This window comes from Orbicella faveolata, unplaced genomic scaffold, assembly GCF_042242905.1.
Source record: "Orbicella faveolata isolate gen_17 unplaced genomic scaffold, um_ofav_v1 contig_26, whole genome shotgun sequence".
Lineage (NCBI taxonomy): Eukaryota > Metazoa > Cnidaria > Anthozoa > Scleractinia > Merulinidae > Orbicella > Orbicella faveolata.
In genome coordinates, this window is record NW_028301554.1 from 3900001 (window position 1) to 3915035 (window position 15035).

The 15035-nt window shown below is 42.5% G+C and overlaps 1 protein-coding gene across 2 annotated transcripts in view; it reads left to right on the forward strand.

Annotated features, from left to right (window-relative positions):
- The window catches only part of LOC110045341 (uncharacterized), a 9765-nt gene extending 4552 nt beyond the window's left edge, over positions 1 to 5213 (forward strand). The window contains exons 2-4 of one of the 2 annotated variants that reach the window (XM_020750943.2): positions 1100 to 2571; positions 3422 to 3524; positions 4158 to 5213. In XM_020750943.2, the coding sequence (XP_020606602.2) occupies positions 1100 to 2571; positions 3422 to 3524; positions 4158 to 4639 (2057 nt within the window). In that variant the 3' untranslated portion in view covers positions 4640 to 5213. The remainder of the gene's footprint in view (positions 1 to 1099; positions 2572 to 3421; positions 3525 to 4157) is intronic. The other variant, XM_020750945.2, reaches the window with a different exon arrangement.
- Positions 5214 to 15035: the final 9822 nt, after the last annotated feature.

A 15035-nucleotide genomic window follows, 5' to 3' on the forward strand; every position in this document is an offset into this window, starting at 1 on the left:
ACGCAAGACCTTACGAGAGCTGCAACATGACCCCGGTAATCGAGCTTACAGTATTCCGTTTTAGTAGTATCTTTTAGGGGTCAAATAAAGCCCTAGCCACGCCCTACTGGTCTCCTTGAGGCGTTTAATTCAAATTTTCCGACGAGCATCTCCAATTTTTTGTCACAAGGGAGGTCCCTCAGGGGCATAATTTCGCTCACAGACTACGAACTGTTCGTGGTTCTCTTGTTTTCCATCGAGAACTCTCGGATTGTACAAATGTGAATGTAAATCTTATAAATGGTGGCCATGCACTGAGCCATACAAACACTAAGCTAAGCTAGTTTACAGGCATGCCACTGAAACAAAGGAACCAAATATTTCAAATAAACGAAACATAGTTAAAAATCCCAACTGGCATGAGGCAGACCAGTTGGCTATTTACAAAGCGTGACCTAGGATTTGAACTCGGGACTACCGAGAAACAAATCCCGCTAGTGGCAGAGTTGAGACCTTGAATTCGGGACCTCTGGATTACAACGCCAGCGCTCTAAACCACTCGGCCACGCTGCCTCCACTCCACAGGGATTGAAAGGAAAATAATCGGCTGCGGAAAACATACGACTCTTCGGCCAACTAAGACTAGAAGGGGATTGCTTTTAGTTCAAGCATATATGAAACTCGTGATCTCTGGTTATTGATAACTCTTTGGGAATCCGTGAAACAGAGCCGTCTTCGGTAAAAAAGCAGACGAAAACAAAAAGAAAGCCTGCCATCGGCTTTTCCTTTCCAATTAAACTGAGAACAGAATGCAAAACTACGAAGGCGTGTCCAACAGAACATTGCAGCTGACCCCGGCCTCCAGAATTGATACTGAACTTCTAGGGTCAGCTATTCCTAGGCATAAGATGGTCATGGCCAGGAGACTAGGTCAGCGACTAGCTGGTACAGTTTCTACATGGGTTCTAGTGAAAGTATTTTTTCAAATTAAACTGGACCCTTGAGATGAAAAATAGAGGTAACTTCAAACAGGTGAATTTACATCTCTGCCAGGCTTTAGGAGATGGGAGTGATGTGCTCAACGTTTACAAATTACTGTTTATTGATTTTTTTTTTTTAGAACCAGAACGGCGGGCGACCACTCTACCTTGCCAAACTAAAAGCTTCTTTGGCAGAGTTGCTGTCGTGAATGAAATCAAAGCGAAACTGGTGACAGGGTCATCCCACGTGGTCATTCTTATCGCTCTACCCGGAATGGGGAAGACGGAAGTTGCAATTCGAGTTGGCCATTTGCTACAAAGTGATAATTGGCCTGTCTTGTTCATTGAGAAACAAACGAATCTCTTGGAACTCTGCGATGAAATCCTCAACCATCTAACAAGTCGCCGCTGGGCAACAAGTGACGATATCGTCTACCATGCCAAGCGGAAACTCTCGGAGCTAGAAGGCGACACAGTCATCATACTGGACGACACCGTAAGTGTACAGGGGCCTTCCTTTGATGACTTTGTCAAATTCTTGGTTTCTGCACCAAAGGTTCGAGTAATTATCACCACACAAGAGGATATAGGCTTTGTATCAGCCGGCAACATCCACAAGATTCGTCTTGACCCTTTAGATCTTGCGTCATCCGCGAAAATGCTGACACAGTTGGCACCAAACTCAAAGAACTACGCTGAGGAACTTGCAGACCTTTGTGGTGGGATACCTTTGTTCCTCAACTACGCGAGCGCGTTGATGATCGACGGATTCTGCCCGAGAGTTTTCACCCAAGAATTGAGGAGAAATCCAGCGAAAGTTCTCAAAGGAACCGAACCTCTGGATACTTTTTATCAGAACATGGGTCGCTTTCTCCTGGGGAAGTTTTCCGAGGAAGTGTTGAAGAATTTAGTGAAGCTCTCTGTGTTTCCGTCTTCGTTCTCTACGGAAGACATTCGGTTCCTATTTGATGACGAATTACAGCTGCAAAGCGTTAAGACGAAGCTATTTCAGCGTGGTCTACTACAAATGATCAACGATGAGCTCTTGACGATCCATCCTCTGGTACAGACTTACTGCAGGGAAGAAAGAGACTCCTTAAACTTGGTAGATGTAGGTCAGGCCGCCGAACGCCAGTTTAATCACCATTACCTTGAGCTCCTCAGGGGTCTTCATAAAACGTTCATCACGAAAGATTCCTCTTCAATTGCCATTCGTGGCTTTCGAAAAAATAAAGCTAACATCATGGAAGCTTTAAAAAATTGTCTGAAAGACACCGGCGAAGTACAGGAGAAAGAATTTGCCATAGATGTTGCTGACGAAGTGGTGGATTTCTTAGCGAAAATTTTGTCACCACCGGTAGAGTGCACTAAACTGTACCAGAAGTGCTGCCAAATCACCAAACAATCTTCCGACGATAAAAGGCTTGCAGACAGTCTAAATTCGAGTGCCTTCCGCCGGCTAGACGATTTAGCTCACCGTAAGAGCGACAACACTACTCTTGAGATGTTGCAGGAAGCTTACGATATCGGCAAGAGATTGCCAGAGAAAGAACAGAAAAATGAGAAGCGTGCACACGCAACCACCAAGCTTGGTTTGTGCATTTTGCTTAAGGTAAAAATTTAGTTCTAGTAGTTCCATTCCAAAAGTATTAATTCTTCATTTGAATTTTGAATTTGAACAAAACTGTGATAAGCGTGCAAATTGCAAATAATATTGATAACATGTTCTATAACTTCAGTTTCTTTTACCTCAGTGGTCTGCCGTAACCGCAGGTGAGAAAAAACTGTATATATTGACAATATTTCGAAAAACGTTAAAGCGCGGCTTTTGACTTGAAACACGAACTGAAAAGCGAAACGCTCTCAGTCAGGTCAATTAGCCTTGTGCATTGGCAATAACCTTTCTTGCTGCCGTCCATGGCTAGATTGCTAGCTTTCTTCCCTGCGCAGCGCTGATGTGGCAAAAGGTGCCATGGAACCCAATTTTTTTTTCTACCTAAAGCACTATGGTTTGGCCACTAATTGCTCCAGAGTCCTGAACTTTGGCTTTGTGAAAAGGAAAAAATTATCTTCGAATTGTTGAAGTTAACTTAGCTGTCCCTTGTTTGGGAAAAGAAGAAGTTTCGTCTTGTTTGTTGGTCTCCGCGGAATTACGTTCAGAATTTAGAGGCATGATATATTTTATATATCACTGGTAAAGTGAAAATGCTGATAAAGGAACCCGCGGTGACCTAAGAATCCTGTAGGACTTTTAAACGAACCGCTCTGTTTGAGAAAAAGAAAAAGTTTAAGAGGATCTGACAAGCTTTTTTTGTAAAGATTGTTATTCGAGACAAATCAGATGATTAAATCCTCAGGACAAGTGAAAAGTCTGCAGAAAAAAAATTAATTGCTATACAAATTGGGCAAGTTAAAAACAGATTATTAGCGATGTACTTCGAATTTGCTGGTTTACTTCACAGGGAGATGTTGAAAGAGGCCGGCAGTTGATCCATGAGGGAATCGCTCTCAGACGAGAATTAGGCGTTCCACTTTATGTGGCTGCAGGAAACTGTGACCTTGGACGTGAGAATTCAAACATTTTCATGATCTATGCTTAGCTTGACCTGTTTTCGAAAGTTTAATATTGAACTTATCTGGTTCTGAGCCAGTGCTGATGATAAAGCAAACTTTAGCTCCGTAACGTGACATGATATAGAGTCTAGAATTGTGGTGCTGCAATCTTAGTTATCAGTTCCATTGTAGGTGATACCTGTCCATTTAACAAACAGTGTAGCCCAGAGTTTCACAGTTGTCAGTTATTCAGACATCAAGATCTCAGCTATCAGCTATAACGCTTTATATTAGTTGAAATTTTAACCAATTTTCAGCGGTCAGTTAAACACGATTAACACTCACTCAGTACTGTAAGGCTGGTTTGCATGGAATGGTTGCAACATTTTTTACTGACGCGAGGGCAGAGAATTTCGTTAACGTTTTTGTTCGTATTTGTAAGCAAAAGATAAAAATCGCAGCTTCAGATTCTCCATTGAGTAGCAATTAGTTTCTCTGGGACTTCTAAGATGGCTATTGTGTGTATCGGCTAAGCATAGCCATTGGTTTGTTAAGAAACCCTCAAACTCTCATTGACAAAAGTGATCCTCAGATTCCTCGAGGTTCCTGACGCGTCAATCTATCTCATTTGTTATCTTCCTATAGATTCGTACCGTCATTGTAAGGAATACGACAAAGCAGTGGAAATCTGGAAAACAGAAACTCTGCCAATTTACAAAGAGTTCCTCGGTGACCACCCATGGACGGCCTCCATCCTTCAGCATATCGCCTTCGCGTTCAGGGAACTTGCAAGAGAAAATCCAACAACCTACGCTGACCAGACCCAAAGGTACACCACAGAAGCTCTGCAATTGCGAGAGAGGCTGTTGGGAGTACACCAAGACACCGCTCGATCTCATTTCCATCTAAGCCTTGTTTATATCATGCAGGAGAAACTGCGTCCGGCTTTGAGGGAGCTTGATAAGGCGCTTAAAATTCAGGAAGACGTTGTAGGCGTCCAAAAGGACACAGTTGACACGCTGAACTTGATGGCAGATGTTCTGAAAAGATTGGGACGCGAAGAAGAGGCTGAGAAGATGACGGAGCGAGAGAAAGATTATCGCACGAGGCTGGAAAAAAGGACTTAGAGAGATGCAGACTTGAGTGGCAATGGAATGTACACAGCGAAAAAAAATCTGGGCTGCTGGAAGGAAGCCATTAAAGCGCACGTAATTGACATGCAAATGACGTCCTTGTCCAATCACAAGTGGAAAGAGTTGTGGTTGGATACCTGCAATTAGAAGCTCCAGCTACGTGACAAATAGGCGCGCTGAGAGCCAATCATAATCGAGAATTTTGACATAGCTACGATTAGTTGAGACATAATAGTTGGACATTGTTATTTGAAGAAACCTCTCTTAGAATCACTTAAACAATTAGATTATTCATTCTCAATTTCTATGATAGTCTGTTCGGCCTTCGGCGTCATCGGCTATCAACTCATAGAAATCCCGAGCTCATAATCTAATTGCTAAATAGAATAGCACTCTTTGCGTATCAGGCACACTCTTTACGTTTTATTGGAAACAATGCAATTAAATATATATATTTTTCTTCCATCAATTAAAAATCACAGGTCTTTCAAAACAACTGTTATGAAAACCACCATGTATAAAAAGCAGTCAGTTTACAAGTAAAAATAATCACGTTTCATTATATCAATACGGCTAGCTTCGTGAGCGGGCAAGATGAGCCGAATCCTGCGCTGTGATTGGCTACCCGAGCGGGCAAGACAGGGCTATCTTGCCTGCCAGGAATGACCCGCCTTGTCTCGCAAGAAAAAACTGTTCTTTTTCCATATTGTAAGTCCTTTTTTGAGCAACCTTCTTTGGTCAATATGGCTGGATACTTTTTCGCGTGTTCGTAGACCTCGACTCCGTCTCGGTCCATAAACACGCAAAAATAGAACTTGGCCAATATCCAGCAATCTTGACCTCATGCTTGGTCAATGGCCATCAAATAGAGAGCTACATTGCTACATTATTTAAAGTGCCTATGAAGTAAAAAATTATTGCTGCTTATTTGCAAGGCTCCTCAAAGTAAAGAAGAATGGCGTTTTCCGTTTTGGAATATCATTTTTCGGTTTAGAGATATTTAGATTTTTGTATTATGCAAATGATAAAGGTGATGACGTCATAGGTGGTTCCACTAAAACAGCACAACACTCAATCGAGAATAACTCTAGAAATATTAAAGCAGTGTTCTTTAAACTTGGCGCCAGAAATGTACATCACAAAAGAAACATAATGACATCCGTCGTGCCGTTGCCATGACAACAATTATGCCGCTAGTTTTGTTTTAATTAAGAAGAAAATTCCCAGATTTTAACTTAAACAAGGATCATCCACTCCCAACAATCTAATGGGGAAGACAATATGAGAACCATGTGTGTTCCGTGCAAGACCCTCTGTCCTACTTTAAAAGGTTGGAAATGGGGATATTTGGTTTTTCACAGAAAGAGACTGGAACCAAGAGTGTTGCCATGGCAACAACATAGTAGGTGTCAATCTGTTTATTTTGTGATGTACATTGCTGATGCCAAGTTTGAAGGACACTTCTTTAATACTCCTGGAGTAATTTTCGATTGAGTGTTGTTCTGTTTACGTGGAACCACCTATGACGTTATAACTTTCGTCATTTGCATAATACAAAAAGATGAATATCTTTAAAACGAAACAAGATATTCCAAAAAGGAAAACGCCATTTTTCTATACTTTGAAAAGCCTTTTTTACTCCATAGGAACTGTAAGAGAAGGAAGAGGTCTTCTGCTGTTCAAGGGCTTTTGTGGAGGACCAGGGATTGGACGTGAAAAGATTTCATGGAAGTTATCAAAAGTGTCACGCAATCTTGTCGGCACTGTTTGACCAAAGATGCCCCGGCGGGGAGATACTCCCATATAAAAATCGTACCTTGTAGGGGTTCAAAAAAGCGTTTTTGGTACCTTCTAAGGGAGTTCAGCCACAAAACTTTCATAGCGGAAGCCTTTCCGGCTCCTTTTAAGGTATTGAGCTTTAAAAAATATGACAGGGGATGAGCACCATTGAAATGTCGCGAACGTTTGCTCCCTTAGTAGGATGACTCTTGAACGGGCCAACCACACAACACAAAAAGTAGTGCAATTATAATAGACCTTCGTATATACCACACAAGTGAATAGTGCTTTTCGCGCGCTCTGATTGGTTAACTTGGAGGTGATTAGTAAGTACTGTTCACCTCCGAGCAGCCGGCGCGAGAGATTTTAAAATTTCCGACCGCTTGTCACACATAAAATAACGTTTTGGTCCGCTAATTATTCAGCTTGTGTGGTATATACTAAAACAATTATTCACCTCGGTGTCGGTGAAAGTGATGGATATTTACCTCCACTTCGGTAAATAATTGTTAAATATTCGTATTCTCGGTATTGCACTGGAACTAGCTTGCAGTTGAGGCTAATGCGGAGAGTCTTTTCAAATGCAAATGACATTAATCTCTTTTTAACCCTTTGAATACCAACTACGCATATATGCGTAATTAATGGTCGTGCTCTTTGTACCACTTGTGACGTCATCAATTTAAATGTCATCAGATATTCTTGATAAGCAGATAGTAGTACTAGGCTAGGCCTTTCCGCACAATGGTCAGGTTTAGATATCGACGACATTCCGACGTCGCAAATCGAAAAACAAGGTTATCAGTTTTGGTGCAAAAACGGTGGTAAAATGGTCCACAACGCCTATGATTGATCAAGGTCCATTTCTAGGCTTATGCGCATGCCCGTAATTGAAGTTTTGCTCAATTTTGTACCTAATCCTCGAAAAATCTCTCCTTTTAGCAAAAAAAAGCTTTTTTAGCACAACTTAGGCTTATTTAGCGTCATGGCAGCTAAAAAACCTGACTAAACGGTTAAAAACGGTATTTTTTTGGCGAAAGTTTGGTATTCAAAGGGTTAATGATATTCCTCGCATGAGCCTTCATTGTAAGCTAGTTCCAGTCCAATACCGAGAAAACGAATATGCTCTACTGTTTAATGCCGTACAAATATGCCTATTTATTGCACGACTGAGACAGCAAACAGAGTCAATAACTAAAATCCACAAATCAGAACGCTTTATTGCTTGTCTAATATTTTCTAAGCATTGGACCGGGATTAAGTTATACAGCTGATATAATAGTAAAGATGTCAAACAGGTCTGTTATTAATCAAATATGACAATTTATTTTATTACGACTGAGACGGCAACGCGGTCAATAACTAAAATTGACCAAACACAACGCTCTATTGCTTGTCTAATATTTCCCGAGCTTTGGGCTGTAAAGTAATACAGCTTTTATAATAATAAAGATATGTAATAAGTCTGTCATTAAAACCAAGTTTGTGGGGAGCTCTTCAAGAAAATATCGGTGACGACCTCGGTTCGATCAATCCGAAACGTCAAGACGCAACAAGACCAATATTCTCCCGGTATGGCCCCCGCGGTTAGTCAATAATAATTAATAATTTGTTGCTTTCGTAGCCCTACAAGGTTTAAATACATTTGATTCGAGAACTTTCCTTTCCACTTTATTTTCGTCCTTCTGTCCTCAGACTGTTTTTAACTCGTCTTATTTCATAGTAGTCTTTTACTTCTTCATTTTCATAGTCTTGAAATGCGTTCAATTATCGTCTTTTAAGGTTTTCGTTTATTGTGTTGCTCGTTTCCTTTGAACTTCTTTACATACTAAAATATTCTTCATATAATTAGGTCTTCTCATGTAATATGTTACGTTTGTTATATCCTCATAATATCTGTAAGCGTTTCATTATGTCTGTTCGACACGTCTTCATGATTAGGCCCAGTTCAGACGTCGTGCTTCTGCCGTGCCGAACTAAATTCAGGAATTAAGTTCGACAAAAGTACGGCAGAAGCACGGCGTCTGAATCAAACTTTTGAATTAAGTTCGGCAAGCAATTAAATTCGACAAGCTCTGCCGTGCTACACGACTCTGGCACGACAGCGATTCAAACGTCGTGCTTCTGTCGCGCCAAACTAAATTCATAAATTATGTCAATGTGTTTTGGCGAGATTTCGTTCCCTCGGGGAGTTAGGAGGAGAATTGTTACGAGGCTTCAGTAAACCCTGGATTTGATTCGACTCTGGCACGACGTCTGAATCAGAGTTGATTTCCTGCCGTGCTACAGTCGAACCAAATTGCAATTTAGTTCGGCACGGCAGAAGCACGACGTCTGAACTGGGCCTTAGCAAGGCTTTTAAAATTTCACTCCTTGTTTTTCTCATTGCGAATCACTATGTTCATTATCTAACATTGACCTTAAGAATGGCTGACTGTTAGGATCGAGAAACGCCGGTCTACGTCCTATTTGACAAATCGCTCATATTTTGCCCAAAGATACCCTTAGGTGACCTTATTCTAAAAATCATATTTAAAGGTTCCAGCGAATTTTTATTTTTCAGAAATTTGCGAAAATTTGAAAGCGCGGTCAAAGTGCGGTTTTTCGTGGAATAAAATGACCGAAATAAGGTGCGAGGACGAAGCGCTGCTTAAGCCTTAAAATAAACTTAATTGACTTTAAACTTAACACAAATGTGGAACAACCACTCTAATCTATTCCTCGCTTTAAACTAATCTCAGATATGTTGATATAGTGGTTTTCCGAACCATTTTAAAAACAGCTATGAAGCGTGTGAAAAATAACCGCAAAATATAGGCCATGTTTAACAGCATAAAAATGCATCTGGTACCTCACTTTCCGATCATTTTACTTTACAGCCTTAAAATATCATTACTAAAGATATACCATGCCAAGTTTCATGCTCGAACTCGCAGTATTTCCCTTTGTGAAAAACGAAAATCTATGTCAATGTGTTGGGCGCAAATAACACAATAATTATGCACGAACCAGAGACAAATCGATTTCAATGGCGAAAGTAAAAGGCTATCATTAATTAGAATCCCGTCAATTCACTGCTATCAGTAGAAACATAATGTCCACTGCATAAAAACTGTTTTTAGACGTTTTCGAACCATTGCGCATTAACTTTGTTTAATTTTGTGTCCGCCGTCATGTTTAGTTTGTCATCGCGTTTATTTCCTTAATGTAAACAACACGTGAATGGTTGTCATAACAAACGCAAGAGATTTCCTGGAACCTTAATGTTTTCGATTCACCAAAACGCTTTAAGTTCGTTAAGACACAATAATGGGTCAACTTGGAATGCTGTTTAGCATCAAGGACGTTAAAGGACTGTAAATTAATCGAGTTGAAATATCTTGAAGCAAATCAAAATCGCGCCCTTATTCTAATTTGGTAAACAGCCGATCTCCGTTCAAGTTCAAGAAGTCGAGAGGTTAATCCGGCAATGTATTACCGGTACAACAACAAAATCAAACCGAGATCATCAAAAGTGTAAGTTTAAAAGTGTAAGTTTAAAAGTGTAGTGGCAAGTTCCAAATAAATTTCGCCTATATAAATTGGAAACAAGATGTGAAACGGTCTGACCCGAAACAAATAAACAAAATATTAATACGACTTATTTAACCCGATAATGTTGCAGAAAACATACCTAAAAGCCGTCGATTCCCCGCAATACCACTCCGCATTGCGTTAAAGAGCCCAAGCTTTCTGCTGTAAGAATCAGGGGCCTCATGAATCTGTATTTATTATATCGGCAACCATGCTGCGTGGCTGATATTCGAGACTCAGTAAAAGTTGTCACACAACCGTACGAGCAGCCTAGTCACGCTTTCACTGCTCTTGCGCAAATTTCCAACATTTCGCAATTTACATGAACCGACTACAAGTTTAAAGTAGTGACAGTAGATTGAAAACCGCTTTTTAAAGCTGTCCTATCGAGGAACAATTATTTCTTGTTTCTGAATGGCTCTTAGTTGTAGCTACAGTCGGGGAGGGGGGGAGAGGGTATTCCCGGAAATTTCGGATATCTGTATGCCGTGGAAGATTAAGTGGTCTCCAGCTCTTAACGCCAATATTGAAACACTAGATGATTCTCGAAGTATCACAGGCATCACTAAGCTAAATAATTTTGAGTGTACCACCGCTGATTGTAATTTAGTGTTGTCCAACACGCAGTCGGTCTGGTTGTAATGTTAATCGTATTTGAGAGAATCTCAAGTTTTCTTTCGATACATACTGGGGTGACATACTACTAGATGGGCGTGGCCGGGAGCCACGAGTCAAGTCAGTCAACTCGCCATGCTTAACCGAGAAGAATGACTGCGACCTTAACATCAAAGCCATTATCAACGGGTGTGACCGAGGAAGCGTCTGCTGAGGTTTCCATGGATAGTAACCATGTACGGTAGGGGTGTGTTAGTGTCTTCAAGGCCGCTGCATTCGTGTCTTTTATAGGCTGTCTACTTTAGAGAGGCACTTGCCGCTGGAGAAATGTACTCAGTCCCTGGAGAGCTATTCCCTTATGGACTTAGCCAAAATGTGCTACAAACCCTGCTTGGAGCAGGCGTTGGCGCTTATCTCAAAGCCACAATAAGTCACCAGGAAGCCCTTGTTGCTTTAAAAAAGGTTTGGGCTCTCAGGGCAGTCAGTGACAAGCAGCAATCGTATCTTATGGCAAAATTCCGCATTGGTCAAACGACAGGCCGAAAGCTTGACGCCGAAATGGTGGCGCGGGAATGCGCAGTGTCCGGGATCCTTATAATATTTGTTCTTTTTCAGGTGCTAGTTTTTCTCTCACCTAAGTGCCGCAATGCGCCAAAGTGATCCTGATGAGATGCATGTTCAGGCATCTGAAGAGGAGAGAAATTTTAGTCAGGCAAAGGAAGTTGTAGAAATACTCCAGCTCCAGCATCCTTTGGTACACGACCAGCAAGACTCCTGTGCCTTGGCGATGGAGGGTGACCTAAAGAACCTGAAACTGTCTATGCTACCGTGCGGGTGCGAAGACATGGGACTAGATATACCTCTCCCACTCGTGCGCGGAAAAGCTCCATACTCGGCGCTTCTGAAGTATTTTACTAACAACTGCACTTGGCGGAAGTATTCTTAGGAACTGTCGGTGTTTGGCTTCTTCGGTATTTAGCAAACACCTCTTGCGGGGGGGAGGGGAGGGGGGAGGATCGTTAAATTTTTGTAGAGAAGAGGAGAGAGTAGAGGAGGAAGACAGTTTAGAGGAAAAACTAATGGCCGAATCGTCTCGACCTTTTTCCCAGGGTCTCTCATCTCAGCGCCCCCTGGAGCGAGCTCAGCATCAGTTCATTAGAATAACACAGAGGCCTATTAGGGTAAAGCGTAGGGACAATCTGCAGTCCTTCCACTAGTGGCTCACTGTCACTCTTCTCGGTTAAGCATGGCAAATTGACTGACTTGACTCGTGGCTCCCGGCCACGCCCATCTAGTAGTATGTCACCCCAGTATGTGTCGAAAGAAAACTTGAGATTCTCTCAAATACGATTAACATTACAACCAGACCGACTGCGTGTTGGACAACGCTAAATTACAATGTGCAATAGGCTTTTCCGGTTTAACTATATTTCCACCTGTCCACGGTCAATGCAATATGCGCGCCAACAGGTAATTGACTCAGCGGAGGTACACTCAAAATTATTTAGCTTAGTGATCCCTGTGATACTTCGAGAATCATCTATTGATTCAGTGTTGGCGTTAAAAGCTGGAGACCACTTAATCTTCCACGGCATACAGATATCCGAAATTTCCGGGAATTCCCTCTGCCCCCCTCCACGACTATAGCTACAACTAAGAGCCATTCAGAAACAAGAAATAATTGTTCCTCGATAGGACAGCTTTAAAAAGCGGTTTTCAATCTACTGTCACTACTTTAAACTTGTAGTCGGTTCATGTAAATTGCGAAATGTTGGAAATTTGCGCAAGAGCAGTGAAAGCGTGACTAGGCTGCTCGTACGGTTGTGTGACAACTTTTACTGAGTCTCGAATATCAGCCACGCAGCATGGTTGCCGATATAATAAATACAGATTCATGAGGCCCCTGATTCTTACAGCACAAAGCTTGGACTCTTTAATGCAATGCGCAGTGGTATTGAGGAGAATCGACGGCTTTTAGGTATGTTTTCTGTAACATTTTCGGGTTAAATTAGTCGTATTAATATTTTGTTTATTTGTTTCGGGTCAGACCGTTTCACATCTTGTTTCCAATTTATATAGGCGAAATTTATTTGGAACTTGCCACTACACTTTTAAACTTACACTTTTAAACTTACACTTTTGATGATCTCGGTTTGATTTTGTTGTTGTACCGGTAATACATTGCCGGATTAACCTCTCGACTTCTTGAACTTGAACGGAGATCGGCTGTTTACCAAATTAGAATAAGGGCGCGATTTTGATTTGCTTCAAGATATTTCAACTCGATTAATTTACAGTCCTTTAACGTCCTTGATGCTAAACAGCATTCCAAGTTGACCCATTATTGTGTCTTAACGAACTTAAAGCGTTTTGGTGAATCGAAAACATTAAGGTTCCAGGAAATCTCTTGCGTTTGTTATGACAACCATTCACGTGTTGTTTACATTAAGGAAATACACGCGATGACAAACTAGACATGACGGCGGACACAAAATTAAACAAAGTTAATGCGCAATGGCTCGAAAACGTCTAAAAACAGTTTTTATGCAGTGGACATTATGTTTCTACTGATAGCAGTGAATTGACGGGATTCTAATTAATGATAGCCTTTTACTTTCGCCATTGAAATTGATTTGTCTCTGGTTCGTGCATAATTATTGTGTTATTTGCGCCCAACACATTGACATAGATTTTCGTTTTTCACAAAGGGAAATACTGCGAGTTCGAGCATGAAACTTGGCATGGTATATCTTTAGTAATGATATTTTAAGGCTGTAAAGTAAAATAATCGGAAAGTGAGGTACCAGATGCATTTTTATGCTGTTAAACATGGCCTATATTTTGCGGTTATTTTTCACACGCTTCATAGCTGTTTTTAAAATGGTTCGGAAAACCACTATATCAACATATCTGAGATTAGTTTAAAGCGAGGAATAGATTAGAGTGGTTGTTCCACATTTGTGTTAAGTTTAAAGTCAATTAAGTTTATTTTAAGGCTTAAGCAGCGCTTCGTCCTCGCACCTTATTTCGGTCATTTTATTCCACGAAAAACCGCACTTTGACCGCGCTTTCAAATTTTCGCAAATTTCTGAAAAATAAAAATTCGCTGGAACCTTTAAATATGATTTTTAGAATAAGGTCACCTAAGGGTATCTTTGGGCAAAATATGAGCGATTTGTCAAATAGGACGTTGACCGGCGTTTCTCGATCCTAACAGTCAGCCATTCTTAAATTGTTTATAACCGCCATTATCACAACCAAAATCACAGTCACTCCACCACCAGCCACCACCACCATCCTACACCACCCACCACCAACCAACATCACCCACCAACCCCACCAACACGACCAACACCACAATCCAACAACATCCATCACTACACCACACACCACCCACCATTCTCGCCACCACCACCACCACGATTTAACACCACACACCACCACGCCACACACCACCCACCAACATCACCCACCAACCCCACCACCAAACAACATCCACCACCACACCACACACCACCCACCAACCTCGCCACCACCACCACCACGATCCAACACCACACACCACCGCGCCACACACCACCCACCAACACCACACACCACCGCGCCACACACCACCCACCAACATCACCCACCAACCCCACCACCAAACAACATCCACCACCACACCACACACCACCCACCAACCTCGCCACCACCACCACCACGATCCAACACCACACACCACCGCGCCACACACCACCCACCAACACCACACACCACCGCGCCACACACCACCCACCAACATCACCCACCAACATCACCCACCAACCCCACCATCACCCAGCATCACCCACTAACCCCACCACCTCCACCATCCAACAAAATCCACCACTACACCACCCACCAACCTCGCCACCACCACCACGATCCAACACCACACACCACCACGCCACACACCACCCACCAACATCACCCACCAACCCCACCACCAAACAACATCCACCACCACACCACACCACACCCACCAACCTCGCCACCACCACCACCACGATCCAACACCACACACCACCGCGCCATACACCACCCACCAACACCACACACCACCGCGCCACACACCACCCACCAACATCACCCACCAATCCCACCACCACTCAACATCACCCACCAACCCCACCACCTCCACCGACGCCACCACCATCCAACAAAATCCACCACTACACCACCCATCAACCTCGCCACCACCACCACGATCCAACACCACACACCACCGCGCCACACACCACTCACCAACCCCACCACCTCCACCAACACCACCACCATCCAACAATATCCACCACTACACCACCCACCAACCTCGCCACCACCACCACCACCACGATCCAACACCACACACCACCACGCCACACACCACCCACCAACATCACCCACCAACCCCATCACCAGC